Source organism: Chiloscyllium plagiosum, chromosome 5 (genome assembly GCF_004010195.1).
Source record: "Chiloscyllium plagiosum isolate BGI_BamShark_2017 chromosome 5, ASM401019v2, whole genome shotgun sequence".
Taxonomy (NCBI): Eukaryota; Metazoa; Chordata; class Chondrichthyes; order Orectolobiformes; family Hemiscylliidae; genus Chiloscyllium; species Chiloscyllium plagiosum.
Window position 1 is genome coordinate 100754691 of NC_057714.1, and position 27991 is coordinate 100782681.

At 40.8% G+C, this 27991-nt stretch overlaps 1 protein-coding gene across 2 annotated transcripts in view; it reads left to right on the plus strand.

Moving 5' to 3' along the window:
• ptprn2 (protein tyrosine phosphatase receptor type N2) overlaps nucleotides 1-27991 on the plus strand; it is a 944464-nt gene that overhangs the window by 750651 nt on the left and 165822 nt on the right. The window contains exon 13 of one of the 2 annotated variants that reach the window (XM_043690698.1): nucleotides 22491-22709. The exons of the other annotated variant lie outside the window; for it this stretch is intronic. Coding sequence (XP_043546633.1) covers nucleotides 22491-22709 — 219 coding nt within the window. The remainder of the gene's footprint in view (nucleotides 1-22490; nucleotides 22710-27991) is intronic. 2 annotated transcript variants of the gene reach the window in all.

The window sequence follows — 27991 nt, forward strand, 5'->3', positions numbered from 1 at the left end:
TCTACTTTTTATAATGTGGAAATTGCTATGTAAATGCAGACTTTGTTTTCTTTTTAAAAGCTCTCCTTTGCTCATCCTGTCCCATACATTTACTGCTTTTTCAAATATCTAATGTGGTAATTCACATATTTTGGAATTTTTAAATTTATTTCGTGGGGTGTGGGTGTCGCTGGCTGGACAGTATTTATTTCCCGTCCCTAACTGCCCTTGAGAAGGTGGTAGTGAGCTGCCTTCTTGAACCGCTGCAGTCCACCTGCCGTGGGATGACCCACAGTGCCATTAGGGATGGAATTCTGGTTTTTGACCAGGGACACTGAAGATATGGCACTATATTTCCAAGTCAGAATGGTGAGTGGTTTGGAGGAGAACTTGAATATGATATTGTTCCCCAAGTATGTGCTGTCCTTGTCCTTCTAGATGGATGTGGTTGTGGAAGGTGCTGCCTGAGGATCTTTGGTGAATTTCTGCAGTGCATTTTGTAGATAGTGCACACTGCTGCTACTGAGCGGCAGTGGTGGAGGAAGTGAATGCTTGTGGATGCAGGGGCTGCTTTGACCTGGATGGTGCCAAGCATCTTGAGTATTGTTGAGACTGCACCCATACTGGCAAGTAGGGCGTATTCCATCACACTCCTGGCTTGTGCCTTGTAGATGGAGGACAGACTTTAGGGAGTCATGTGAGTCACTTGCTACAGCATTCCTAGCCTCTGACCTGCTCTTGTAGCCATTGTGTTGATATGGGAAGTCCAGTTGAGTTTCCAATCACTGATAACTCCCAAGATGTTGATAGTCAGGGATTCAGTGATGGTAACACGTCTGTTATTAGTGATGGTCATAGCCTGGCATCTGTGTGACATGAATGTCACTTGCTGCTTGTCAGCCCAAGCCTGGCTATCATCCAGACTTTGTTGCCAATGGGCTGAGGAGTGGCAGAGAGAGTTTAATTTAGTTAAATGTGAGGTGCTGCATTTTGGCAAAGCAAATCAGAGCAGGACTTATACACTTAATGGTAAGGTCATAGGGAGTGTTGCTGATTAAAGAGAATTTGGAGTGCTGGCTCATAGTTCCTTGAAAGTGGAGTTGGGGGTAGATAGGATAGTGAAGAAAGCATTTGGTATGCTTTCCTTTATTGGTCAGAGTATTGAGTATAGGAATTGGAAGGTCATGTTGAGGCTGTACAGGATATTGGTTAGGACTGGTCCCCTTCCTATCAGAAGGATGTTGTGAAACTTGAAAGGGTTCAGAAAAGATTTGCAAGAATATTGCCAGAGCTGGAGGATTTGAGCTATAGGGAGAAGCAGGTTAGGTTGAGGCTGTTTTCCCTGCAACATTGAAGGCTGAGGGGTGAATGGATAGGATAAACAGCCAAAGTCTTTTCCCTCGGGTGCGGAAATCCAGAACTAGGGGGCATAGGTTTAGGGTGAGAGGGGAAAGATATAAAAGGGACCTAACGGGCAACTTTTTCATGCAGAGGGTGGTACGTGCATGGAATGAGCTGCCAGAGGAAGTGGTGGAGGCTGTTACAATGACAGCATTCAAAAGATATCTGGATGGGTATATGAATAGGAAGCATTTGGAGAGATATGGGGCAAGTATTGGCAAATGAGGCTAGATCAGGTTAGCATATCTGGTCAGCATGGATGAGGTGGACTGAAGGGTCTGTTTCTGTGCTGTACATCTCTAAGACTCTAAGATTTGGGCACAGATTGCTTCAGTGTCTGAGGAGTTGTGAGTGGTGCTGAACATTATGCAATCATTGGCAAACATCCCCACTTCTGACCTTATGATGGAGAGAAGGTCATTGATGAAGTATCTGAAGATGGTTGGACCTAGGACATTATCCTGAGGAACTCCTTCAGGGATATCCTGGAGCTGAGATGACTGATCTCCAACAATCACGACCGTCTTCCCGTGTGTCAGGTATGACTCTAACCAGAAGAGAGTTTGCCCCAATACCCATTGATTCCAGTTTTGCTAGGGCTCAATGATGCTACACTTGGTCAAATGCAGCCTTAATGTTAAGGTCTGTCATTCTCACCTCACCTCTCGAATTCAGCTCTTTTGTCTGTGTTTGAACCAAGGCTGTATTGAGGTCAGGAGCTGAGTCAGGAACCCAGACTGGGCGTCACTGAGCAGGTTATTGCTGAACACGTGCTGCTTGATGACACTGTTGATGACCCCCTCCATCACCTTACTGATGATTGAGAGTAGACTGATGGGGCAGTAATTGGCTGGGTTAGATTTGTCTTGCTTTTTAAATTCAGGATATACTTGGGCAATTTTCCACATTGTTGGGTATTTTCCAGTATTGTAATTGTACTGGAACAGTTTGGCTAGGGGAGGGGCAAGTTCTGGAGCATAAGCCTTCAGTACTATTGCTGGAATGTTGTCAGGGTGTGTAGCCTTTGCAGTATCTAGTGTCTCCACCTTGATATCACGTGGAGTGAATCGAATTGACTGAAGACTGGTATCTGAATTGATGGGGACCACTGGAGGAGGCCGAGATGGAATATCCAATCGGCACTTCTGGCTGAAGATTGCTGTGCATCTTTTGCACTGATGTGTTGGGCTCTTCCAACATTGAGGATGGGATATTTGCGGAGCCTCCTCCTCCTCCAGTGAGTTGTTTAATCATCCACGACCATTCACAACTAGATGTGGCAGGACTGCAGAGCTTAGATCTGATCTGTTGGTTGTCAGATTGCTTAGCTCTGTCTACCACTTGCTGCTTAAGCTGATTTTAGTATGCCTGGCATTGCCCTCCTGCACTCTTCATTGAACCAGGTTTGACCCCGGTTTGATGGTAATGGTTGAGTGGGGGATAAGCCAGGCCATGAGGTTACAGATTGTGCTGGCGTACAATTCAGCCCCTGTTGATGGCTCACAACACCTCATGGGTGCCCAGTGTTGAGTTACTAGATCTGTTTGATGTCTGTCCTACTTTGCAGGTGATAGTGCCACACAATAAAATGGAGGTTATTCTTAATGTGAAGGTGGGACTTGGTCTCACAAGGACTGTGCAGTGATCGCTGTTAGTGATGCTGTCATGGTCAGATGCATCTGTATCCGGCTGATTGGTAAAGATGAGGTCAAGTATGTTTTTCCCTCTTGTTGGTTCCCTCACTACCTTCCACAGACCCAATATAGCAGCTATCTCCTTTAGGACTCGACCAGCTCGATCAGTATTACTGCTGCTGAGGTACTTTTGATGGTGGACATTAAAATTCCCCGCCCAGAGTACATTCGGTGCTCTTGCCATCCTCAGTGCTTCTTCCAAGTGTCATTCAACATGGAGGAGTACGGATTCATCAGCTGAGGGAGGATGTTATGGTAATCAGCAGGAGGTTTCCTTGCCCATGTTTAACCTGAAGCCATGAGACTTCATGGGGTCCAGATTCAATGTGGAGGACTTCTAGAGCAACTTCCTCCCGACTGTTTACTACTGTGTTGGTGACAATTCACCACGGCAGATTCGCCGCCGATGATTAGCCACTGCCAGTTCTCCACCAGCGTTTCTCCACTGGGGTCGTTTGACTATTCACCACCGGAAATATATATACATACTGATTGTTTTCCCTCCCACCTGTTCTTTCATACTTCTCAGTCCCCTTTACTTATATAACTACATAGTACATATTAATAAAAAAAGGTAAAATAAATATCATTTTATTGGTTTATATATAAAAATGAGTTACAGAATTTAATCAGAAAAAGAAAATATATTTTAAAAATCTTTATAATGGCAGTAAAATCTCACATTAATATTAAACAATGAAATTTTAGTTCATTTGATAGTTATGCACTATTCCTCTAAGATATTCCAAACAGTTTCTTTCACTGTATTCAAGAACAATTTTTTGTATTCTATCGTCTGCGTCTCCTATCATTCCTTTTTTGTCGAATTATTTTCTTCATGCTTGTCATCGGTAAAGATGCCAGGACTGACTGAGGGACATCAGCTACACATTCGTTAATAAGAACGCTATGAGAACACTATAAGAATGTTCACATCACCAAAACCTAATACTTGAATCACTCTTGGACAGTTTATCAAAACATATATAAAACCATCGTGGTAAAACTTCTTATTTTCACGTTTACTAATAATTGCTGTTTCCACTTTGAAGACTTGAGGGTAAATGGAAAAAAAAAAGCTTAAAAAAACTCTCCTGTAACGAAAATAAGTTGTTACTGAAACAACACAAACACTACCTTAACGATAATTTTATATAGTTTAGATATGCTTGCTCTCTAACATTTTAAACTTATTTGCGGTAGCGAATCGTCTTCAGTGGCCACTGGGCGGTGGCTAAGCGTCCTCGGTGGTCAAAGGGCAGTGGCTAATCGTCGGCGGCAAATCTGCTGTGGCGCTACCTCTGCTGGGTCTGTCCTGCCGGTGAGACATGACATAACCAGGGATGGTGATGGTGGTGTCTGACGCATTATCTGTAAGATATGATTCCATGAGTATGACTGTGTCAGGTTGTTGCTTGACTAGTCTATGAGACAGCTCTCCCAATTTTGGCACAAGCCCACAGATGTTACTGAGGAGAGCTTCGCAGGATCAGCAGGGTTGTTTCTGTCATTGTCGTTTCCAGTACCAGGTGATCCATCCGGTTTCATTTCTTTGAGACTTCATAGCTTTTGATACAACAGAATGGCTTGCTAGGCCATTTCAGAGGACAGAGCAATCAACATTTCGGGCAAAAGTCCTTCATCAGGAATGAGGCTGGGAGCCTTAGGGGTGGAGAGAGAATTTTTTTTATCGATTTTCCTGCTCCTCGGATCCTGCCTGACCTGCTGTACTTTTCCAGCACCACACTCTTGACTCTAATCTCCAGCATTTGCAGTACTCAAATTTCGCCCATTTCAGAGGACAACTGAGTCAACTACATTGCTGTGGGTCTGGAGTCACGTGTAGGCCAGATCAGCTGAGGATGGCATATTTCCTTCCATGAAGGGCATTTAGTGAACCAGATGGGTTTTTCCAACAATCAAAAATGATTTCATGGTCATCAGGAGATTCTTAATTCCAGATCTTTTTCATTAACTTCAATTTCTACCATCGGCGAAGGCAGGATTTGAACCTGGAGTCCCCAAACCAATGTCTGGGTCTCTGAATTAATAGTCTAAGCAATAATAACACTAGGCTATATAACCTTTTGTTTTGGAAATGAAGAATTAAATGTAAGACTATTGGGAAGATTGATTGAGAGACTGATGAACAATGTTAAAAAAAACCCACCTTGAGTTGTTTATTTATTAAGGTCAGAGTTAAAAAGCAGAAAACTAAAGCAATGGATGACCTATCTTAATACTTTTGGAAAGAAGCTGGAGGGGTACAGTTATTTTAGTAAAGGGCTTAAATTAATGATATCATTCTCAGATCAAAGAAGCTAACAGCCCCTTTTCAAATGTTTGTTTATTGTGAAAGCAGCAAAACTGGAGAAGAGGGTCATTAACTCCATTAGATATAAATTAAGTATGTGCCACAGAATTAAGGGTGTTGCTTTGAAAGTAAGTGACAATTAGTTTGCATTTATGTTTGGACGTCCCAATGTGCCAGTTTGCCATGATAATGGGTTTTATTTGGAAGTACTCTTGCACTTCAGTTCTGAAGAAGGGCCATTGGACCCAAAACATTAACTCTGTTTCTCTCTCCACTGACCTGCTGAGTTTCTGCAGCAATTTCAGTTTTGTTTCAGATCTCCAGCGACTGTGGCTCTTTGTTTTATAGACTCCCGGAGTCTTGACAGGCTTAATTTTAATTCTCATTTTTCATTAAAGCCATGTGATCTAGAGTCTCAGTGGTGAATTGCTTTCACATCTTACAGATGTGGAATGATGGAAAAGCCCAGCACATCAGGGCAAAAGATAAAGCTGAAGCTTTTGCAGCAATCTTCAGCCAGAAGTTCTGAGTGGATGATCCACTTCGGCCTCCTCCAGTGGTCCCCAGCATTACCGAAACTAATCTTAATTCAATTTGATTCACTTCGTGTGATATCAAGGTGGAGATACTCGATAATGCAAAGGCTACAGACCCTGACAACATTCCAGCAATAGTACTGAAAGCTTATGCTCCAGAACCTGCCCCTCCCCTAGCCAAGCTGTCCCAGAACATTTACAAAACTGGCAAATATCCAACAATGTGGAAAATTGCCCGAGTATGTCCTAAATATAAAAAGCAGGACAAATCCAACCTGGCCAATTACTGCCCCATCAGTCTACTCTCGACATCAGTAAAGTGATGGAAGGTGTCATCGGCAGTGCTATCAAGCAGCATCTGCTCAGCTATAAACTGCTCAGTCTCGTCCAGTTTGGGTTCCGCCTGGGCTACTCAGCTCCTGACCTCATTACAGCCTTGGTTCAAACATCGACAAAAGAGCTGAATTCCAGGGGTGAGGTGAGAGTGACAAGGCTGCATTTGATCAAGTATGGCAGCAAGGAGCCCTAACAAAACTGGAATCAATGGGTATTGGGGGCAAACTCTGCTGGTTGGAGTCATACCTGACACATAGAAAGATGGTCATGGTTGTTGGAGGTCTGTCATCTCAGCTCCAGGACATCTCTGCAGGAGTTCCTCAGGGTAGTGTGCTCAGCCCAGCCATCTTCGGCTGCTTCATCAATGACCTTCCCTCCATCGTAAGGTCAGAAGTGTGGTTGTTTGCTGATGATTGCATAATGTTCAGCATCATTCATGATTCCTCAGACACTGAGGCTGTCCATGTCCAAATGCAACAAGATCTGGACAATATCCATTCTTGGGCTGACAAGTAGTAAGTAACATGCATGACACACTTGGAGGGTTTAGGTGTTCCTTTGCTTTAATTTATCAGCCTGTATGTTTGCTTGAAACAGGGAGTTGGTAGTTGGGTTTGGGAACAGCAAATAGCAGCTCAACTATTTGCAATTTAATGAATCAAGAGAACAAAAGAGATATATGTTAGCCAGACCTGCACCTCAAGCAGAGAAAATACTAACTTCATTGTGAAACATATGGAATGAGGGTGGGTGGGATTTGTACAGGTACAAGATCCTTTATCGGAAATGCTCAGGACCAGCTGTTTTTCAGAATTTGAAATTTTTCGGTTTTCAGAATGTGAGAGTTTGATGGTGAAATTTTAACAAACCTTACCGGAGAAGCAGACTTCTAACTAAGAATGTGCCTGGCCACGCTTCCCCCCCCCCAACAACGTCACATCTGAGTGACACACATCAAGTGGGTGTCAACTTGAGTTAACCGTTTGCTCGCCAAACAACCTTGTTCCTGAGAAAATAACTTCACAAAAAAACCTTCGGATTTTGGAGATTTTCGTTTTTGGGTGTTCGGATAAAGGGTCTTGTACCTGTACTTAAATGGCAACAGTGTTCAGGTGAGAAAAGGAAGCTGGAAGATTTGCATGGCTTGGAGTTAGAGAAAAAAATCCTCATAATTAAATCAAGCAATTCAACATGGAATCAGTCAGAGAGAGAAATTTATCAGGAGCTTAAAGCAGCTGTGGGCCAAGAGAAGTGAGACTAAAAAATAGGGATGTTTTTAACTTTCTGTTCAAGTCATAGTGCAGGAATTGTAGTAAAGCTCCATCTCAAGCTGAAATGTCCCAGACCTTGCAAGATAAATGTGGAAAGGTTTGGAATTGTCCCCATGAAGGAGGGTAATTTTTCAATAACCTCATAATAACCAAAGAAATTTTGGGGGAGGTGAGTCACAGTATAAAGAAAAGGGTTCAATTCATGATTCTGGTTTAGTTGGTTGAGTTGTTGTACGTTTTAATTATAGATCATAAATAGTTATCTAAGAGAGGTTTTATTTAGTAGTGTCTGCTAGTTTGTGGTTTAGTTCAGCTTTAAATAATATTTGGATTAGTCTTGTGGCCTGTTGTTGATTGGGAAACTTTCTGGCTCACCATGATTGGCTGAAATCTAACTTCAGTAGGTTTCTTTAAAACTATTTTATTTACATTCCAATTGCCCCCTAGTTGGACATGATCCATCACAATGAAATTACCTGTGTAATCTTCATGGCATATTTCCAGGAGACTTAGGTACACGTTTCTTGTCGTGTACCTAAGGAATAGCATGATCTCAGATCTCTTTAACATGCACCTCTGTTCGAAACATCTCCATCCAAGTGGAATCCTTCAAGAATTGGTGTTTAAAGACCAGGCTGTTTCAATGAACAGCAGGTTTATTGATCTTGCTCTATCATCCAGCTCTTCCATCCATGAGTGTTAAATCACCTCAAATTTCTTCTGCAATTCAAATATGCCGGTGCAATTTACCCAACAGCTGTAGATACGGGATGGAACCTAGCTTTTGTGTAAGCAAGTCTGACGATTTTGCACATTCTTTTCAATTCCTAAGCAGAAAGTGGGGGTTCCTGCGTGATATGAAAAGTAACTAAACAAAATCACATGTATATATGCAATAAATTGCAATATACATGCCAACAGCTACATTTAGCTAAGGAATTGTGATCTAGGATTGTGGATGACCTCATGTGCAAAGCTGTCTGCTCATGGAGGCATAGAATTTGCTGCTAATGAATAAACAAAATTCTCTGCTCATGGAAACATCATTACAAAGCAGAGTCTGCATATTCCGACACCCCATAGGGTTTCATTAAATGTAGCATTATGGACTGTGGCTGTTCATTTTGATTGTGCCATATAAAACCTGCAAGCCCATGTTTGTGGTTTCCTCTGCCTTTGTACTGTGCTCTCTTCTTTTGTTCTTCCACGACGGTTTCAAATCCTTTTTTTTTGCACTATTGATGAATTGCTATGGCTAACAGTGTAAGTGCTGTCACAATTGAAGGGAGGACTTTTAATCTGAAAACTTTTGAAGTATGTTCGTAGTTTTAACTAATGATGTGCAAAATGCTGGTTACTCAATTCCTTTCATGAGATTAAATCCTCAGTGCCATTATGCAATTTTGTTAAACTTTTAAATGTCAGTAACTAGTTTTGCGATTGTACAAATGCATTTTCACAGCAACTTTATAACACGCATATATTTCTTTTGGGATCTTAACCTATGATTTAAAATTCAGATTTATTCACATCTCTAATTCTGTTTCAGAAAATGTCATCAAAGTTTTCTAAAATTAGTCACCCTTAATCACGCGCTACCAAATACCATGATGGAAATTGTGTTTTTGTCACCACTATTTCCCATCCCTCTCCCAACTCCTCGGGCCTCAGGTTAAAACTGCAAATCAAGGCTAAATTACGTCATTGAAGTTCAATCTCCACATTTAAAGAGGAACATGCTGCCTTTGGACAGAAGGTTCTTCTCACCTACAACGTAAAATTACAGTCTGTCAGATCGCAGTGAGAAAGAAATGCGTAAGCCCCCCACTCTATTCTAGCTCCCCGTTCACTTTCTCCCTGCCCCCAGTCTGGTTTCCATCTGCTCGGGACAGTTATAACTGAGTTCAATAATTCTGTCAATGGCAGGCATTTGTCGCACTGTACAATTCAGTGAAGCTCCTGAAATGAATTTCGATCATGTAATGTTACACTGTTGGAGCTCTGTGAAGACCAGAGCAGGAGGAGGCCTTTATTCATGTCATTCAACCCCCATTGTTTAGGCTTGAAAACAACTTGACCTTTCATCTAAGTAGGGGTGAGTGGCCTGGGAAAATGGAAGGTGATGCATGCTGAGGGGTCAAACAGAGATTCACACTGTCAAAGCAGCAAATATGAAGTTAATCAAGATTCTTTGTAACTTTTCTACATGAATTGCTAATTGTGAGCCTTACCTTTTAGTGGAAGGTATAGAGGAAGCTCTTGATAGGAATGGTCATTGCTCATTAATTGCAGTTCAGAGCTCAGTAATGATTTTGCATTTTCCTTTCATAATTTTTCACACAGAGGGTGGTGCATGTATGGAATGAGCTCCCAGACGAATTGGTGGAAGCTGGTACAATTACAACAGTTAAAAGGCTTCTGGATGAGTATATGAATAACAAGGGATTAAAGGAATATGGATCAAATGCTGGCAAATGGAATAGATTAATTTAGGATATCTGGTCAGCATGGATGAAGAGTCTGTTTCCATGTTGTACAACAATATGACTCAATAAGCAAATAGGGAATTCATCAATGGCCTTGATAAGGCTTTCCTCTTCCACTTTGTTTTTGTCATCTTCCGTAAGGTTGGAACTTGTTTCCACATGTGGAAGGAATTCACCAATGAGGTTCTACATCACATGACTTTAATTAATAATGAGAATTAAAATTAAGCTTGTCAAGACTCCGGGAGTCTGTAATACAAAGAGCTGCAGATGCTGGAGATCTGAAACAAAACAGAAATTGCTGCAAAAACTCAGTAGGTCTAACATTGTCTGTGGAGAGAGAAATAGAATTAATGTTTTGGGTCCAATGATCCTTCTTCAGAACTGAAGTGCAGGAGTACTGGAGAACAGGAGAAATATGCTGCATATTGCTGTCATATATAAATATATTGTTTTCTCAGTCAAATTAATCCTGGTTAAATGAGCAAAGAATTTATGGAAATTGCCTTTGGTAATCATCAGTAGCAGGAAAATAGCACCTCACCTTTTCCTCCAAGGTTAGGTGAGGTGCCATAAAGAGAAGTAAAAGGTGTTCTATTAATTGCTCAGATACTTTTCATTGTTGTTCTAGATCCTACAGTCTCTGCTGGGGCAGAGCTTGCTGAACTGGTCAGTCTGATAGCAAGTGCATTAACAATTCTGTCCTTTGCACTTGTCACAGTGAGTACTAATATAGCACTCAATCACTGTGATAGTAACTAGGAGCAGAGTAAGTCATTCATCGCATCTACCATTCAATAAGATCACAGCAGATCTAGCTGTGGCCTTACTCCACTTCCCTGCCTATTCCCCCATAGCCCTTAACTCCCATGTCAATCAAAATCCTTTCTAATTCTGCCACAAATGACCCAGCCTCCACTAAACCCTGTGGAAGGAAATTCCACAGACTGCTGATCTGCTCTGAAAGGAAATTCTTTCTCATCTTCATCTTAAATTGAAGGCATTTACTTTTTTATCTGTGCCCCCTACTATTGTCAAGCCCCCTCAGGATCATTTCAATAAGATCGCTAAATTCCAAAGATCACGGGTCTCATCTGCTCAGCCATTACTTCTAACCGTACCTCCTTCATTCCAGGAGCCAGCCTTGCGAACCTTCTCTGAACTGCCACCAAAGCAAGTATGTCCTTCCTTAATAAGGAGATGAAAACTGTTCTCAATACTAGAGGTGTGATTCCATCAATGCCCTGTCAAGCTGTAGTGAGACTTTTCAACTTTAATACTCCATCCCCTTTCCACTTAAGGACAACATTCCATTGGCCTTTCTAATTATGTACTGTGCCTGCTTGCTGACCTTTCTGTGATTCTGTGATTGTGCTAGGCATCTGGACGGGTATATGAATAGGAAGGGTTTAGAGGAGTATAGGCCAAGTGCTGGCAAATGGGACTAGGTTTATTTAGGATATCTGCTTGACATGGACGAGTTGGACCGAATGGTCTGTTTCCGTGCTGTACAAATTCATAACTCTATATGCCTTTGTCAACTTATTGCACTATATCGCTTTGAAAGTGAAGATTGAAGCAAAAGATTTTTTTTCCCTTTTACTTCCACGAGTGACCCAAGTATAAAATCTCCCAGTTGGTCCTCGGGAGCGTTTTTACTCTTTCGTCGGCTCAGCAGCTAATACTTAGTTATTCTTGGTGCAAACATCTTCATCAGCAACATATCAAGCCCCTGACAGACAGGGCGGACAACTTATAGATAAAAATCAAATGCTGGCATCATCATTCAAAAAGTGCTTTCAAGGTGATTATTATTGGTTCAGTGGTGCAAGCTCTCCTTTATTTTGTTTGATTTCAATCAGAGCTCCCAAATTATCTCAATAGTGAGGGCTTTGACTTCTGCCACAAATAAAGATTTATTTAGCTCAATAAAGCAAGTGAGGCTAAAACAGGTGAAGGAAAAATCAAATTGAAATTCGCAATGGTGTTATCAGGGTAGAAATTGTTCCAAGTGGTATTCAATCTTTGGGCACCAGGTCATGTTTAAGGAAGGGAGGGCTAATTTTAGGCAAGGTTACTCCAGGGGTAGCCACTCGGCCAGTTCTGAGGACGGGTCGCTCGATCCAAAATGTCAACTCTGATTTCTCTTCACAGATGCTACCAGACCTGCTGAACTTTTCCATCAATTTCTGTTTTTTTGTGGCATTTAGCAACGTTGCAGCACTCAGACTGCCAGCCAAAAGAGGCATAAGGTGGCTCGATGTTTGATTTGGGGCCTACGGCCTGTTCTAGGATCCCTGTTGTCAATCTGGACAAGAAAAAGAAAGGAACAGTCACTTGTAGCAAACAGTTAAACTGTTCTCCATGGTGATTCAAGAGAAATTTACATCATTTTATTCAGGATAGGATAAATATGAGAACGGAACTAATTATAAATGGGAACTAAATTAATTTTGAGAAGGAATAACACTATCAAAAATGCACATTGTTAAAACAGCAGTGGGTTGAGAAGGAATGTGGGATGTATATTAGATTAGATTAGATTACTTAAAGTGTGGATGCACTTTTGCTGGTAACTCCAATCCCAACCCTCCTAACTCACCTGATCAACTTCCCACAGATGGATCCCATTTGATTCAAGTCACAGCTATTCAAGAATGCATGTGTCAGTACCTTAGCATATAATTTAGGTTAACTTCAAGAGTGTGGTGCTGGAAAAGCACAGCCGGCCAGGCAACATCTGAGGAACAAGAGAGTAGATGTTTCGAGCATAAGCTCTTCATCAGGAATGGTGCACCTCAGATGCTGCCTGACCTGCTGCCTGACTCTGATCTCCAGCACCTGCAGCCCTCACTTTCTCCTAATCTAACTGCTGACTAACTCATGGCTTGCATGTTTCTACTCTTGTACTCTGCACCACACATGCTACTATAACGTGGCATTTCCTAAAATGAGCATGACTTCTAAAAGCGCCATTCTGTCAATGAATTTTAGGAGATATGTGAGTTGGCTAATTTGCTTTCCTTTTCTGATCAATAAACTGAGATGCAGATTCTAAAACATGATTTCTCTGGTAATTCTTCCCCACAAATTACTATCCAAATTTCCCACCTGTCTTATCTCCAGAATTAATTGATTCCAAATTGGGGAACAGTTACATAAATGACTATTACCCTCTGATATCTCGGCCAGCTAGCCATTACTCATGTCTGACAGTGACTGCTGGCAGGCTACTTAATAGGAAACAATATCATGGCTAATCCCAAATCCATCTTTCACTGTGCTCTGCACTTACAGAAGACAATCAGATTATTGTCAGCCAACAATGCCTCAGTGTAGAGCACTTTCACCACTGAGTTGGAAGATTATGTCTTCAGATCCTAGTCTAGATGCATTGGTATAAAATCTAGCCTGGCATGTCAGTGTGGATCCAAAGGAGCACTGCACTGTTGGTAGTGCAGTCTTTCGGATGGTTTTGAATGGCTAAGCTAAGGCTGTCCCATGTGGATAAAGGACCCCTGACATTATTTCAAACAGTTGGAAAGTTCTCCCTGGTACCTTAGACAATATCGATCCCTTGACTAACTCATAAAATCATGTTGTTGTCACACTGCTGTTGCTGTGTGCACATTGGCTGCTGTGTTACTTCCATCACCAAGAAAGATCATGGTCTGCCTTTTCACTGATCCCCATCCCCATCCTGATGCCAGGCTGGTTTCCAGCTACTTCAGAAATACAGGAGCTGCTGTCAGATGAACTCCCATTGAAACCATTAATGACGAGGTGGGCATTTAAATGGCTGCCACCATATTCATTCATGGGATGAGGGCATCGCTGGCTAGGCCAGCATTTATTGCCCATTCCAGAGGGCAGTTAAGAGTCAACCACATTGCTGTGGGTCTGGATTCACATGTAGGCCAGACCAGGTGAGGATAGCAGTTTCTTTCCCTAAAGGACATTAGTGACCCAGATGGGTTTTTCCAACAATCGATAATAGATTCAGGGTCATCATTAGACTCTTAATTCCAAATTTTTATTGAACTCAAATTCTACCATCTGCCATCACGGGAGTTGAACCCAGTTCCACAGAACATTATCTGGAGATTAACAATGCACCGATAATAACACAAGGCCAATGCCTCCCCCAAATTGCCTCTGAGAACCCCATCCACAAAAAGATGATGGGGAGGTTCCGAGGTTTGGAAGCTGAAATAAGGCCTTCCTGCACTGCTGTGAGAGATGGTAGATGCCAATGTAAGTAGGGGCACCCACCATTGTCAAGGGTGAATCTGTGACCTTCTGCTAATCATGACACTGAGGAGATGTTGAGTGTTACATAGTGGAGTGGTGAGGAGACAGGATTCCTCTGCCCGCCCCCTCCTTCAGTGTGCAGGGTTTCCGGTTTCACTGGGCAATAAGGGCCTGCAGCATGTAGACTGGGCAATTCCAGTTGGCCTGTAAAGTTGCTCATTGCATTCAGGCAAGTAACGGTCATCACCCTGGCATTCAGGTTGGCATCAGGAAATTGCAGGCCTTTCATTCTCTGTACTTGTCTCTGCAGCCCTTCAACAATCCAGCCCCATATTTCAAGCATGTATTTGATACTGAAGCCCCTTGGGAAGTTCGGAGTGTGTGAAAGATGCGATATAAATGCCATCCTTTCTTTCTATGTCTCATTTAAGAGCTAGAGACCTGACTTATTGCTCCTTTCCAAATTTGTCGCCCTGTGCAATGGCTTCCCACCTGGTCTGATCAGCACAGCACTAAAATTGAAGTTCTTAACCAAAAGAGTGACTTTCTGCTTCATTTTAGGACAGGCATTTAATGTTTCCTTTTAACTGAATAAGACGATAAAGTATAGGAGTAGAATTAGGCCATTCAGTCCATCAAGTCTGCTTTGCCATTCAATCATGGCTAATATATTTCTCAACCCCATTCTCCTGTTTTCTCCCTGTAACCTTTGATCCCCTTATTAATCACAAAGCTATCTATCTCGGTCTTAAATGAACTCAATTACTTGGCCTCCAGAGCCTTCAGTTCCACAGATTCATTATCCTCTGGATGAAGAAATTCCTGCTCATCTCAGTTTGAAAGGGTCGTCCATTCACTCTGAGGTTGTGCCCTTGGGTCATAGTCTCATTAAATATAACGTTTAACCCTTCCAGGACCATATTAACATTTCTGTAATGTATCTTACCAATCCAATCAAATTTGCTTGGCAGGGGTTTCCCCGAAGCAACTTTCCTCCAATAAATTGTTCCCATTAACTAGAAAGTGAGATGTGAATGAATCTGCAAAATATTCACTTTGATTGTCTATCCATATCAGCAACACAGCCTTTAATTGGCACTTATGGGAATGTATTGGTAGAGTTTTAAACAGACAGACAAGCAGGTCAATACTTTGATAACTTAACGGAATTGTTAATCATTCTATGGTAAGAGGGAGGGAGGCATGTTTTCTGAGAGCACCGATCAGTAGTCTTCCAGAAAATGTCATGTGTGTTAAGTGGTCAAAAAATTGCACCTTTGAACTTAAGATGGACCAAAGCTCTCCACTGAATGTGCATGGCCAGAAACTTCTGCCACAACACTTGGCCTCAAGAAATGCTCAAAAGCAATTTTCGCATTCCAAATACCTTTCAGCTGACCAAAGTTTAGCACAGATAAAGACACTGTTCTGATTCGTGCACGCTGACCCACTGGAAGGTATAGCATTTTGCTTTTGCGAATATACATAAACCCAGGAGACTGTCAATGGAATAGGGTGGGAGTGATGGTAGGGAAGGAATAGCAAGGCAAGCAGTGTGAGTTGGGATGGGACAGAAAGTGAGGTATCACATTTAAAGGTCAAAGTAACAGTTGGCCTTAATAGAATGATGTGAGTTTTTGTTTGTGGTGTCCTGTTCATTTTAAATAGGGTAATTTGCCAGGCAATGTAGTGGGATCAAATCTCTAAAATGCACATCGAAGTGCCCAACTCTGATCTGCACGTGTTAATCATTTTTAAGCTTGATAATGAAGTATTTAAAATCAGACACACTGCCACAGCTTCTGCTGAGCTTCCCTCAGCTGCCGAAATGAAGATTGTAGTGGGCACCAGATGCACAAAAATTACAGCTGCTACCGTCAAAACACTCCCTGCTGGACGGAGTAAAAGATTACAAATAGGAGATGTAAAATCAAAACAAGAGTTGGGATTACTAGCCAAGGTCAAAGTTAAAAAAGACAATCCATTAGAGAGAGAGAGAGAGAGTGTGTGTGTGTGTGTTTCTATCACTGGCCTCTGGAACATTACAGTCATTACTGATGTTTGGAGAAACAGAAAAGATGAAACTGAATTAATTGAGAACTTCAATTGAAAAGCTGATGGTGTGAATCAAACAAACCGCCTGTTCTGGTCAGACTAGCAAAGGCCACAGATCCATTGCTTTCTGAAAGAGGCAGTGGATTAAAGATGGAATAAATACCTCAGAGGGCAGCGAGGGACGTGGTGGTTCGGATTTTGGTTCGAATTGAAGCTGTAGGCCATATTTGCCCTTCTGTTTAAATTGTACCTTGCTGCGGCTACTATTCGTTCAGTAAATGTGAAGGCTAGTACGGTGTGAAAGAACTCATTCTGTCAGGTCTTCGGGCCTGTCATCTCCAGCTGTCACAGGGCTAAACAATAGGGGAATCACATAAGGAGGGGGATTGAATAGAAAGATAAACTGAAGAGCCCTCCCAAGATTTGTCATCTGCATCTGACAGGGCTTCTTCTCCACACACACACACACACCGCCCTCCCCCCCACCAAGCCCCCGACAACACTCCTCTCTTTTCCTTTCCTGTTTGCTGCAGCTGTTACCTTATACAATCCCGTCTAATCCTGCCAATAGCTAATTAATATGCCTTGTACTTTTATATTCACCTTTCCACTCAGAGCTGCATTTACTACCATACGAGCCTGTATCCCTTCTCTCAGATGTGCTCTCATTCGGTTAGATTCTCCAGTTTTGTCACTCTCAGCTGACATCATGAATGGTGCCAAGAGATAATAAAGGAAAACAATATTGTATAGACTCACACACACACCTCCAGCAACAGAAGAGAAAATGAGCACAGCCCCAAACAGAAACCTCAAGCAGCTTTACAAATGTACGACAAAATTGATATCCATTCATATTCGCACTCATGTTAGGTTTATTAACAGAAATGCTTCTTATCCAATTACTGTCAGCAACATGTGGAAGCATCACCATAGCAACCAGGGAATATGACATGTGGTATAGACAGGGACTTTGGGGCTGGGCAATATAAGGAGGGGTCGGACCACTATTTTGTGGTCAAAAATCCATCACTCTCTCACACGGTTGATTCTAAGACGGAGGGGCCACCGAAGAGATTCTTGTGCTTCCTTTTGTTTCTCTCTCTCTACCACCTCCTCTTTCTTGTGAAGTTCAAACCACTGCACACATTCCAGCTGAAGCAAGGCAGCTGCCGATTCCAGTCCTGTGAAAGATGGATGGTAGACGGTTAATATCTGAAGCCAGACCTGCAAGAAGCAAAGAAGAACGAGGCATTTAGGTCAAGCCTTTCTCCCCTGTTTCATTCTGTTCAAAGGATAGTTACCGAAAATCTTTGAGACGGAAAAGAAAAATAATAGAAATAGAATCAGGTATGTAAACTTGTTACGTCTTACGATCAGATTGACTCGGTTTTTAGTTACTTGACTGTGAGGATCCTATAGTCCTAATTGCTTTGTGTTTTTGTTTGAAAGGTAATTTTCTAACAGCATCATTTTTTTAAAAGATGTGCCAATTCAGCAACAGTAACTTTCTTTGCATTGTTGCTGGTTAGTGTGAATTACCTTGAGTGGGTCCTCCAGATTTGGAATATCTGGGCTTGTGAGTGCACTTAATGATAGTAGGGCTCTTATTTTCATTAAGTTTGCTTCAGTCATTTGGCAGTGGGGGGTTTTGGGGGTTGGGGGTCGAGAAAGGTTGTTACTGCATTTCAGAAGGGTCTTAAAAGTAGGTTTGAAAATGTTGACTAAATTTGCAATCTGTTTTGTTCATTGAGAAAGGGGCAAACCTTAGCAGACACACATCACTGATTCCTCTGTAATATTTTCTTTGTTCAGGTGGAGCCAAACAATATCAAAAGTTTAGGTGGTTGGAAAAGAAAATGCAAAATAAACGGCAGACATAGTGTCATTTTTCCAGTTACTGATGATGTGGGCTTGGTGTTAAGGTCACTGAAAGATCACTGTGTCTCTTCATATGAATAGGTCTGTGCCTTTCGTTATGACCTTTCTCAGTGATTTGAATAAGCCAAACCTCCAGAAATCCTTCTGCCCTTTGTCTTTTTGATTTCTGTAATCCTTTATGCTCTCACTCAAGAGAATAAATGTCTTGAAATCCCTTGTCTTGGTAGATTTTATTTTGTTTTTGAAAAGTAAAACTATTAAATCCCACTCGGTTCGGATTGATAAATTGGTGCCTCGTTCTTTTTGTGCACAAAAGCGAAAACTTACTCAGAAAATGAAGCTGAACACTGAGTGATCTCCAGTTAATGTGCTTGTGTGATACATACCATGGTAACGTCTAAAAGTTTCTTTTTTGGGAGAGATAAATAACAGAGGTGATCAATAGAAGAAAAAAAAAGAAAATTAACTTTACAGATTTCTGTATCATATGGCAACCCACCGCAGCTGTCAATTCAATATAAATTTATATTGAAAGAGATGGTTTAAATATTAACTGGTCTATCTTTCTGGCTGCAATGAATGACAAATTTGCAAGTACAATTTTCAGTGATATGGAGGGACAATGGTTTTCAGGGGCACAAAGACTTTTTTCTCTCCTGCAGTTTTAAATGACAATGCCTCATGTTTTAGTAATATCTTTTTGAAAGGATTTCGTAATGTCAAGTGTTAATACATGATTATTTCTGCTTGATTGAATGTATTTAATATTTTTCCCCCTTTTTAAAGAACAGCGCACAAAAGTTTAAATATTGATGGGGAAGGGGAGGGAGTTAAAACGCTTTGGGGCTTTCCTTTTGGATTGTTTGCTTCATCCTGGAGTGGAATTACAGCACTACCATGGCTGTAATTTATTAATTCATTGAAACCTACAGAGCAGTGACAAAAAGTTTACACAAATCCAAGGAGCACATCATGCTCACCCTCTGCCTCTCTCAAGATGGAGCTGGGACCATGGATTTTGTAAAAGTGTTCTGAAGGGCTCTGAGACTGGAATCAAATATCTGCACAGAAGTAGGTGGAGAGCTTTCATACTCTCAAAACAGTAAAATAATCTAAACTTGCAGAATTAATGCATTTAACTTGTGACCTCTTGTGCTGCTGTGGGCCTTGTGCAGATTGTTGCTATTTTTGCTATAAAGAGGGATAATTCCATATCTTCTGTCTGCCTGAGGGTGGGATTTTACCTCGAGGTTGGACTGTGGGCCCAAGGTAGTAAATAAATTAACCTTTAATCTTGGAACTGTACTTGGAGGTGCCTGGGCTGGTTGAACATAGGATCAGGAGTAGGCCATTCAGTTTTGTGAACCTGAGCTGCCATTCGTTTAAGCGCATGCTGATCAACTTCATTTAGCCATATCCATTGCTACCCTTACCCAACACAAACCTCTGGATCTCAGTACTGAAAGCTCCAACGATGTCAGCTTCCAACAATGATCCGAGGTAGAGAATTCCGGATTTCTAGTCCTTTTTGTGCAAGGAAGAGTTTCCTCAATTCCTTCGATAGCTTATAACTCTTAATTTTAATGTTGCATTTTCTTCACTCCGGATTCCCCCTTTTTAGAGGAAATATATTCCCTACTCCATCTGCTAAATTATTTTCGGACACCATTGAATCCCTTTCACATTTTAAAAAACAATTTGGTTTCTGCTCTAGTTCCTTAAAATATTCATCAAAACTGGAGCGCTAGCAGTGCTAACCTCCTGCTATTTCCTTTGTTTTGTGGTGGAGTATGGAATTGTAAAAAAAACATGCTAGAGATCAAATCCCTGAATCTTTTTTTAAAATTTTGTTCACTAAATTTAAAAATCTAATTCATAGACAATTCAGATTCCAACTCCAGAGATGAAAAACAGCAGTGAACCTTGAACAAAATTAAACAAGAATTTTTTTAAGTGCCCAGTAAAATATCTTTCTGTACAGTTTTCAATCAAAGAAAACACTTAAAGAAAAGCTGTCAATCTTGAATTGGAATTGAAAAAGTCTCGGGCAAGATGGACAGATACAATAGTGAGATCCTGAAATACAATGGATCTGGTCAAATTATTGGCTTACTCTTAACTCAGACTTTTCAGCATCCAAGGTTAAATCTCTGATTCAATGTGGAAAGTGATCGCACCAGTTTTAATTTTCTTGGTGATATAATTCTGCAAGTCACAAAAGTAAAGGGATGGGAATTCTCACGAGTTTCAAACATAATTATTCATGTAAATCAATTGTTTATAAGAATTCAAAGTATGTTGTAATTTAAGTACAAAAAAAGCACACAAATCTCTCTTGTTATTTTCTTTCAACAAAGAATGAAGTGCTGAAAAATCAGTCCTGTCTGTATTAATCTCCATGAAGCTCCATCAGGAGGTGAAGACTGGTTGTAAACAGCATTTTATAGTCTACTACATCTTTCCTACAATTGTGTCCAACTGAACTCCAAATTGTGCACTATCCATAAAATATCTTTAAACTCTTACCATCAAACATTTGTACATATTACCACATAATAGAAAAGTAGGAAATAAAACACCTATCTTGATTTACATTAAGTGAAGTGATTTTGTGGCATCTAGACCGAGATCAAATCTTTTATTCAATACTGTTTTCAAATGTTGAAGGGTAAACTGACTGAATTGAGTTTGTCGCTAAAATACATAAGAACCCCTCTTCATCACTTCTTATACAAAGCACTGACATTCTTTAATCACAGAACATCACCAACCACTCAGGAGTTGAATCAGGTCTTTAAAAGGAAAGCAGAATATGCTGTTAATGAGAGAAAAATCAACAAGACCCCCACATGATGTTTAATGTGGGATTGCAGTCCCTCATTCCCGTTCATCCAAATAGATGTCATTTGTTTAAAATAAGGTTCTTAAATTTTTTTAAATTTAAACTACTTGGCATTTTATTCTTTTTGTGTGTGTTCAGTAAGAATATCTAATTAAGCCCATGCTGTAGCTTGATACAAAATCATTTGAAACTACTGCAAAAAGGGATTCTCTCCACACCCGCTACTCAGAAACCCTAATAATGTAAGTATTCAGCATTACTGAGAGTGATGTGAAGGCTGCTCAAAAGGAAAGATTGGCAATGCCAATTCAGGCCTTTTATTGCACAACTTTGGCTGTTCCAGATGCATGTAAAGTCAACCAGGCAAATCTATTAATGGACAGAAATCATTCAAAATTTCATTAAATTTCTCTTCTCATTTTAGTCACCCAGATTAGAAGACAAATTACCTCTTTCCTCACAAAGATACAAGAAAAAAGCTTTGGGGCAGAAAGTATAAAGTGTGTTTTAGTTTTTTTTTCCTTTCAGAGACAGCTGTGCTTTGTAAGTCATTCAGTGAATGGCCAAGAACAAAGATTTTGTGTTTTTCTAATATATAAATGGTGGAATAACACTCGGGAAGTAGGATTTCCAACACAGATACATTTTTTTTTTAAAATGCAATTCTGCATGGCTTAGCACCGGGCTGCTGTCAATCCACCTCCTGGGGGTCACGATGCTTCACAATCCTTCTCTGTGGTGCATAGTCAAAGCAGGAAGATCTTGGAGCTTTTATTTAGTTTGAGCTCCCCATTAACTTGTGCCTCAGCAGCAGCTAATCCAGCGGACTGAAGACAAGAGGGCTAATTAGGGACAAACTCTGACTGTCGAGCCGACTGATAATTGCTCAGTGGCCTTTGTAGTGTAAAAGGACTGAAATGGACTGGGCTTGAACCAGCTTTCTATACATTGCTTACAAGCGTAAATTAGACGTTGGCTGCTTGAATGCTGAGCAGAAAATTACTGACAGAATAGTGGAGATAATGAATAGGTTGGCTAAGTATTCAGGAGTTAAATTAAAAATTCCATTTGTAACCAAGTGAAAATAGGTACCAGCAAAAGTGCTAATTGTTCCCCATCTTCCAGCTTTAAATTAATTTCTCTTAGCAATTGCAAAGAAGGACTGCAGAAATAAAGCATGCCCCTATTGATGTGCTCTCTTATTTTTCATTTGCAGTTGTTGTTTTTTACTAAATTGTTACTAATATCCCTAATAATGAAGGCTGACGTGGATGAATTGCGGTACAGTCTCGCAGTGGGTATGGACAAACAAAAATGAAAGAAACCAATGCAATGATTGTTTACAGAGAAAAATATAACACCCGCAAAATTAATTATAACACTATCTTCTCTTATTTTCTCCCCCCACTTTTTTTTCCCCCGCCACCCCTTTAACCACCTTCAGAAGAGTAAACTACTGGCTTTCCCCCAACGTGCCAATGAAGAGGACTCAACTAAATTTATTATCTTAACAATAATCTCCATCGTCTGCATCATTGGGGTCCTCATTGCATCGGGAGTCATCTACTGCCTCAGGCATAGCTCTCATCAGAAACTGAAGGCAAAGCTGGGCACACTGGGACATGATGCCACCGCTGGTTCCGATGCCACGAATGCCTACCAGGTAATAATTATCCAGGGTTGAAAAGCTATTCAGAACCTATGTATGTATTTGAACCCACCAAATAAATAGGAGGCATAATAATTATTTCCTTGTAATTCCAGCATTTATTGTACTTCCAGGCATTATTTTGTAATGGAGTATAATTTATAGTTTGGTTCAGTCTAGCCTCCATTCCTTTCAGATGTGTCTGTGATTGGAGATGACTTATTAAAAAAAACAAGACCGACTAATACTGACAATCCATCGTGTTTTTACTAGCTCCCCCTCTGTTGTCAATGGTGAAATCCAATTTACTTTTCTGAAGGGCACATCTAATGAGAAGACAAAATAGTATTAATTCAACAGAAGGAAACTTATAAAATAATAATAACGCTTTAGTCTCAATGTATCATTTTAGTTTTTATTTAGGTCACTGCTTGTTTGAGTGTTTGAGTGCTAAGATCAGACCTATGATGCTGGACTGAAGGAAGGTGAGACAGGGAGGTCCCCTGAATATCAGTTTAGCTCCTTTACAGTTCATTGCAATTCCTGGCTCTTTCTTGATTAGTAAGATGAGTTTGTTACTAGTACAAGGGATGATAGATTACTGAAAGAAGACAGGAGCATGGGCTAGAGATCAGCCATGATCCAGCAATGGAGTATACTCAATGGGCCAAACAGCCTAATGTTTCTCCTATATCTTTTGGCCTTTCCAAGCCAGGTCACAAGCCAAGTGGTCATTAGTCATTTGGACAGAATAGAGGCAACATGGGCAATTATTCCTCTGATTGAAAATTTTCAGATCAGGATGACATGCTGTGGAAATTAGGTGTTGCTACGGGGATATGTGTCTGCTTACTTTATATGGACCTCACTGGTCTCCAAAAATGCTTCCACATACTCAAACGATTTATGTTTCTGACTGAGGATTAGAGCTGAACGTTTGTGAATATGTCTCATCAGCAAAAGGAGTGATTTGGAGCCAGAGGTGAACCAGCAGTGCTTCCTCTGAATGATAGGTTCTGCCCACAAACCCAAGGAACTTCCAATAGAACAAAGAGTTTCTAATCTCCCAGATAAGAATTTGCACTTCTGTTCTGTCTGATGTACTGAATGATAAGCAAAGACTACACTTTTCAAACCACTCTGTGGCAGTCTGAGTAGTCAGTGCTGGGAATTTCTTTGGGATGCTGAAAAAAGCTACATATGTATATAACATATATTTTAAAAAAGCAACACTACCATTCAAATGTGGACAGTACACTAAAAGCCTTCAGCGATAACAAGTACATTTGTTAACGTTTAACTCAGAATAAATCTAAAAGATGCAAGACCATAAGTTCAGCACTAAAACTCACCAGTGGAATTTCTGTATTTAATGGTAAAGAGCTTAATTTGTAATAGTTTAATATGCCTCATCTTCCTGTTCAACTCAGTGCATGAGAGCTGGCTACTAGCTTATGTGCATGAGAGGAGCCAGAGGCCTCTTATTGTATTGGAAATGAAAATATTTTAATGTTCATTAATCTCGTTATTTCTCATAATACCACAGATCACCAGGAATTTCAATCTAGTTATAATCTAGAGTCACCAATTTATCATTCAAATTGGAAACTACCAGAGGCTGTCCAATGCGTAGATGGTAGGCAGTCTGTTCTTTAAATAGATTAGCTTTATTTGTCAGGTGGACCTAATATAATAATAATCCAAAGTGATAAACTGAAAAAAAGAACACTTGAACAGGAGATCTATATGGTTGTATGTTCCAATAACAATTTCTCAGACAGGATCCTGGAGCAGCTTTGAGTGGAGCTGATAATTTGATCTGAAAAACAGAGTTGACATTAATAATCAAGCAATTATTCTATACATTAGGTGTGAGAAAGCTCCATGCTGCAAATACAGCTGCAATTAAAAATAAATGACAGGCAGAATATTTTACTGTTGCTGCTCCCTTTTGGTACCATTGACAATCATGGGGGTAATATCAGAATAACCCTTGGCTTTACCTTCAGAGTAAACAGTTAACTGCTAAAATTTGTGCCAGTGCTCATTAAGCAGCGTCTATGTTATTAGCAAAAACATTGAGAGAAATTACAAGAGCAACAATGGCAAGACAAAGTCAGTTGGGTTCAAATTTGTATTTGTAATATTGCTGAGACTGTTTCAAGGGAATATCTTGAATGTGGAGATGATGTTGGAGTCTGATTTCCAAATTATTTAAACACATCCAACACATTCGACCTCTGATTATTATGTGTGAAAGTTCCACTATATGACAGTCCTCAGTAAATGCATTGGTAATGAAACATTTTTTTTCTCAGTGCTGGGTTTGTTTAAGTTTCTGCCAATGACCTTTTTGCCTTTCCTCCTGAGGGCCCAGCAGTTAAGTCCATATTGATTTTATAATGAGCTCAAGTTGAGTTAATAAGGAAGCAGATCTTATATTTATTGGGTAAATGACAGCTATAGGTGAATAGAGATGACTGAATGTAGTACCAGATGCATGGGGCTGTAGGAGAAGAGGGGTCGGATAGGAAGGAAGATGCACATGAGGCAATAAGCAGAGCATCTTAGCACATATCACGCCTGTCAATGCTGTCTTTAGATAGTGATTACCAATATGATGACACACCAAGAATTGATGTTCAGTGGCATTCAACAATATTTAACTGCTTGACCTGAAGTATTGCTTATTCAAATACCTTGTTTAATAAGCTAATGCAAATTGAGATAATTTCTTCAACTTTTATCCCAAAACTTTTCTGTTCACTGAGTGGCTAAATGTACTGCCTAATAGGATACTAAGCCAAACATTTGAGACTGGATTTTAAGCCCACCTCCAACAACCCACCAAAATCTGACATTTTCAGTTGGGCACCACAAAAATTATCGGTATGTGGTTAGATTACCACTTTCCTGCCAACTCCTGACCCACTACCCATACTATGATGCATAATCAGCTGCCTGTCCTTAGACCTCTTGAGGGCCTTCGCTATCCAATTAAAGGGCAATTAGGGACTTCAGTCCACCTCCACTGCCATAATACATTGCCAGGTGGAAGACTGATTTTAGAACAGAGTTGGTAAAAGGGAGGGAAGGCAGGGGGCATACCTCCTTCAAAGAGTACTCTTGTGTAAGTAGGGAATACTGCTATGAAAATCATGCCCCCTTTCCCACTTTGTGCTGGCCTCCAAGACACAATCCTCTCACTCCCCTTCCCAGGGTGTCAAATCCTTCCCTCCTCAAGGAACCCTGGTTCACCATGTGTGACAAATATGACTCTTCTTCATGGCCTTCATTGCAGTCCCAGCAGTGCCCACTACCCTCTCCTGGCGCTGTTGGGACTGAAGGAGCTGTGATAGATCTCTCTGGGCTGTGATCTACAGTCTTCATTGGGTTGGCTGCCCTCCGAAGGATGTAGTTGGGGTGATACAATGGGCTGGGTAATGGACACATTCCCATTCCTAATAGTTATCTAACAAATCCTGCAGGAACTGTAGATGTTGGAGAAGGCCAAGACTGCATGCAGCTGGACAGTCTGTGGTATTGACTGTCAATGTTCAAGTTGAAGAAATTACCACTTAAACGTGGTGCTGAAGGGCTGTTGAACTGTATCCAGCAAGTGTCAGGAACATGAGAAGCGGGGAAAGTATAAAAATGAGAAATACTTAAAGCCAAGTTAGTCTTTAACATCAAAATTCCTTGTTGTACTTTGTTATTAAAATGAGCATTGATTTATATTAGTGAGTTGGAACCCTGCATTAAGTATCATTCAGTTGCATTAAATCCTAAATAATAATTGTATTAACTATTGGATTTGTGATTAGATTAAAGCAGCAATCTCTCCTACTTTGTGTCATCACCATATCAAATGCAGTTTCGAAGGAGGACAGCACTCAGTGTTAATGGCTTTCAAAAGGTTTTGTTTGAGCCAATTTGTCATATTTCATTCATGGATGGGAAAATGATTAAGAAGGGGAGGCGTACCCTCTCATAAGGAACTTTTTGTGATAGTTCAGTTGATAAATGGAATGGAACTGAGCCTCTGAAGATTCCAGATCTCTCAAGCTCGTCTGAACCAAGCAGTGGAAATTAACCTGGACAAAGAAAGCGAATATTCAATGGAGCAGCAGACCATAACACTTCTGGGCTAGTGATGGGAAAGGTCAGCTAGGATCCTCAATCTCAATATCTATTCAGTAACCCCTGCTGGAAAGTATGTGTTTGTGGACGTGCCTAGGCTCAGTTGTTATATATCCCATGGTTGCGTAGACAAATGGCATTCAATATCTGACTCAAATATGAACAATGGGCACCTTACGGGAGGCTCCCATAGCAGACAGAGAAGCCTAAACCACAAATAACTGAATCGCTGCGGGAGAAAGTGGCAGAGACAAAATTGGGGTATTTCAGACACCAAAAATCATGGCATATTTAGTAAATTAAAACTGTGTTTGCTGGCTCATCATGCGTTACAACTGGAGTGAGATATGTTGGAAAGTCTGAATTGAATTGAATTCAATTTGTTGTCACGTGTACCAAGACACAGTGAAATGCTTTGTCTTGCGAGCAATACTGGCAGATCACATAGTTAAGTAGCATAGATAAATGAATAATAGGCAAACAGCGGCAAAAACAAAAGCACAGGTACAGGTGAATGTTAAGTGTTTGTGAGTCCATTCTGTATTCTAACAACAGTAGGGTAGAAACTGTTTCAAAACCGGCTGGTGCGTGTGTTCAGGCTTCTGTACCTTCTCCCCGATGGAAGAGGGTGTAGAAAAACATTGCTAGGGGAGAATGGATCTTTGAGAATGCAGGCGGCCTTTCCTTGACAGCGGGCCTGGTAGACGGATTCCATAGATGGGAGGATGGCCTTTGCCGAGTTCATCACTCTCTGTAACTGTCTTAGATCTTGAATGGTACAGTTGCCATACCAGGTAGTGCAGGCAATAAATAAAGGGGTAGGCAAATAGATGTAATGTGAGGCAGTGTCAATGCCACACTGGACTGGCCTGCAAACAGGCCTGCAGGTCGTCATTGTTTTTCATCTTCACATATGTGGTTTCAGATAGGTAGGCATAGAATGCACATTGAGGGAAGACAATTTTATTAGCATCATTTGCAGAATTTTAACAAAAAAAATCAACACATAGTGTGACATGTCTGAGACTTGAACCCAGACCTTCTGGCCCTGAGGTAGGGGCACTATCACTGTGCTGCAAGAGTCCTAACATCATTTATAACATGGGTATTAATTGCAGAATAAGTGAGGCATGCTTTAACTGGTGAAAATATTATCA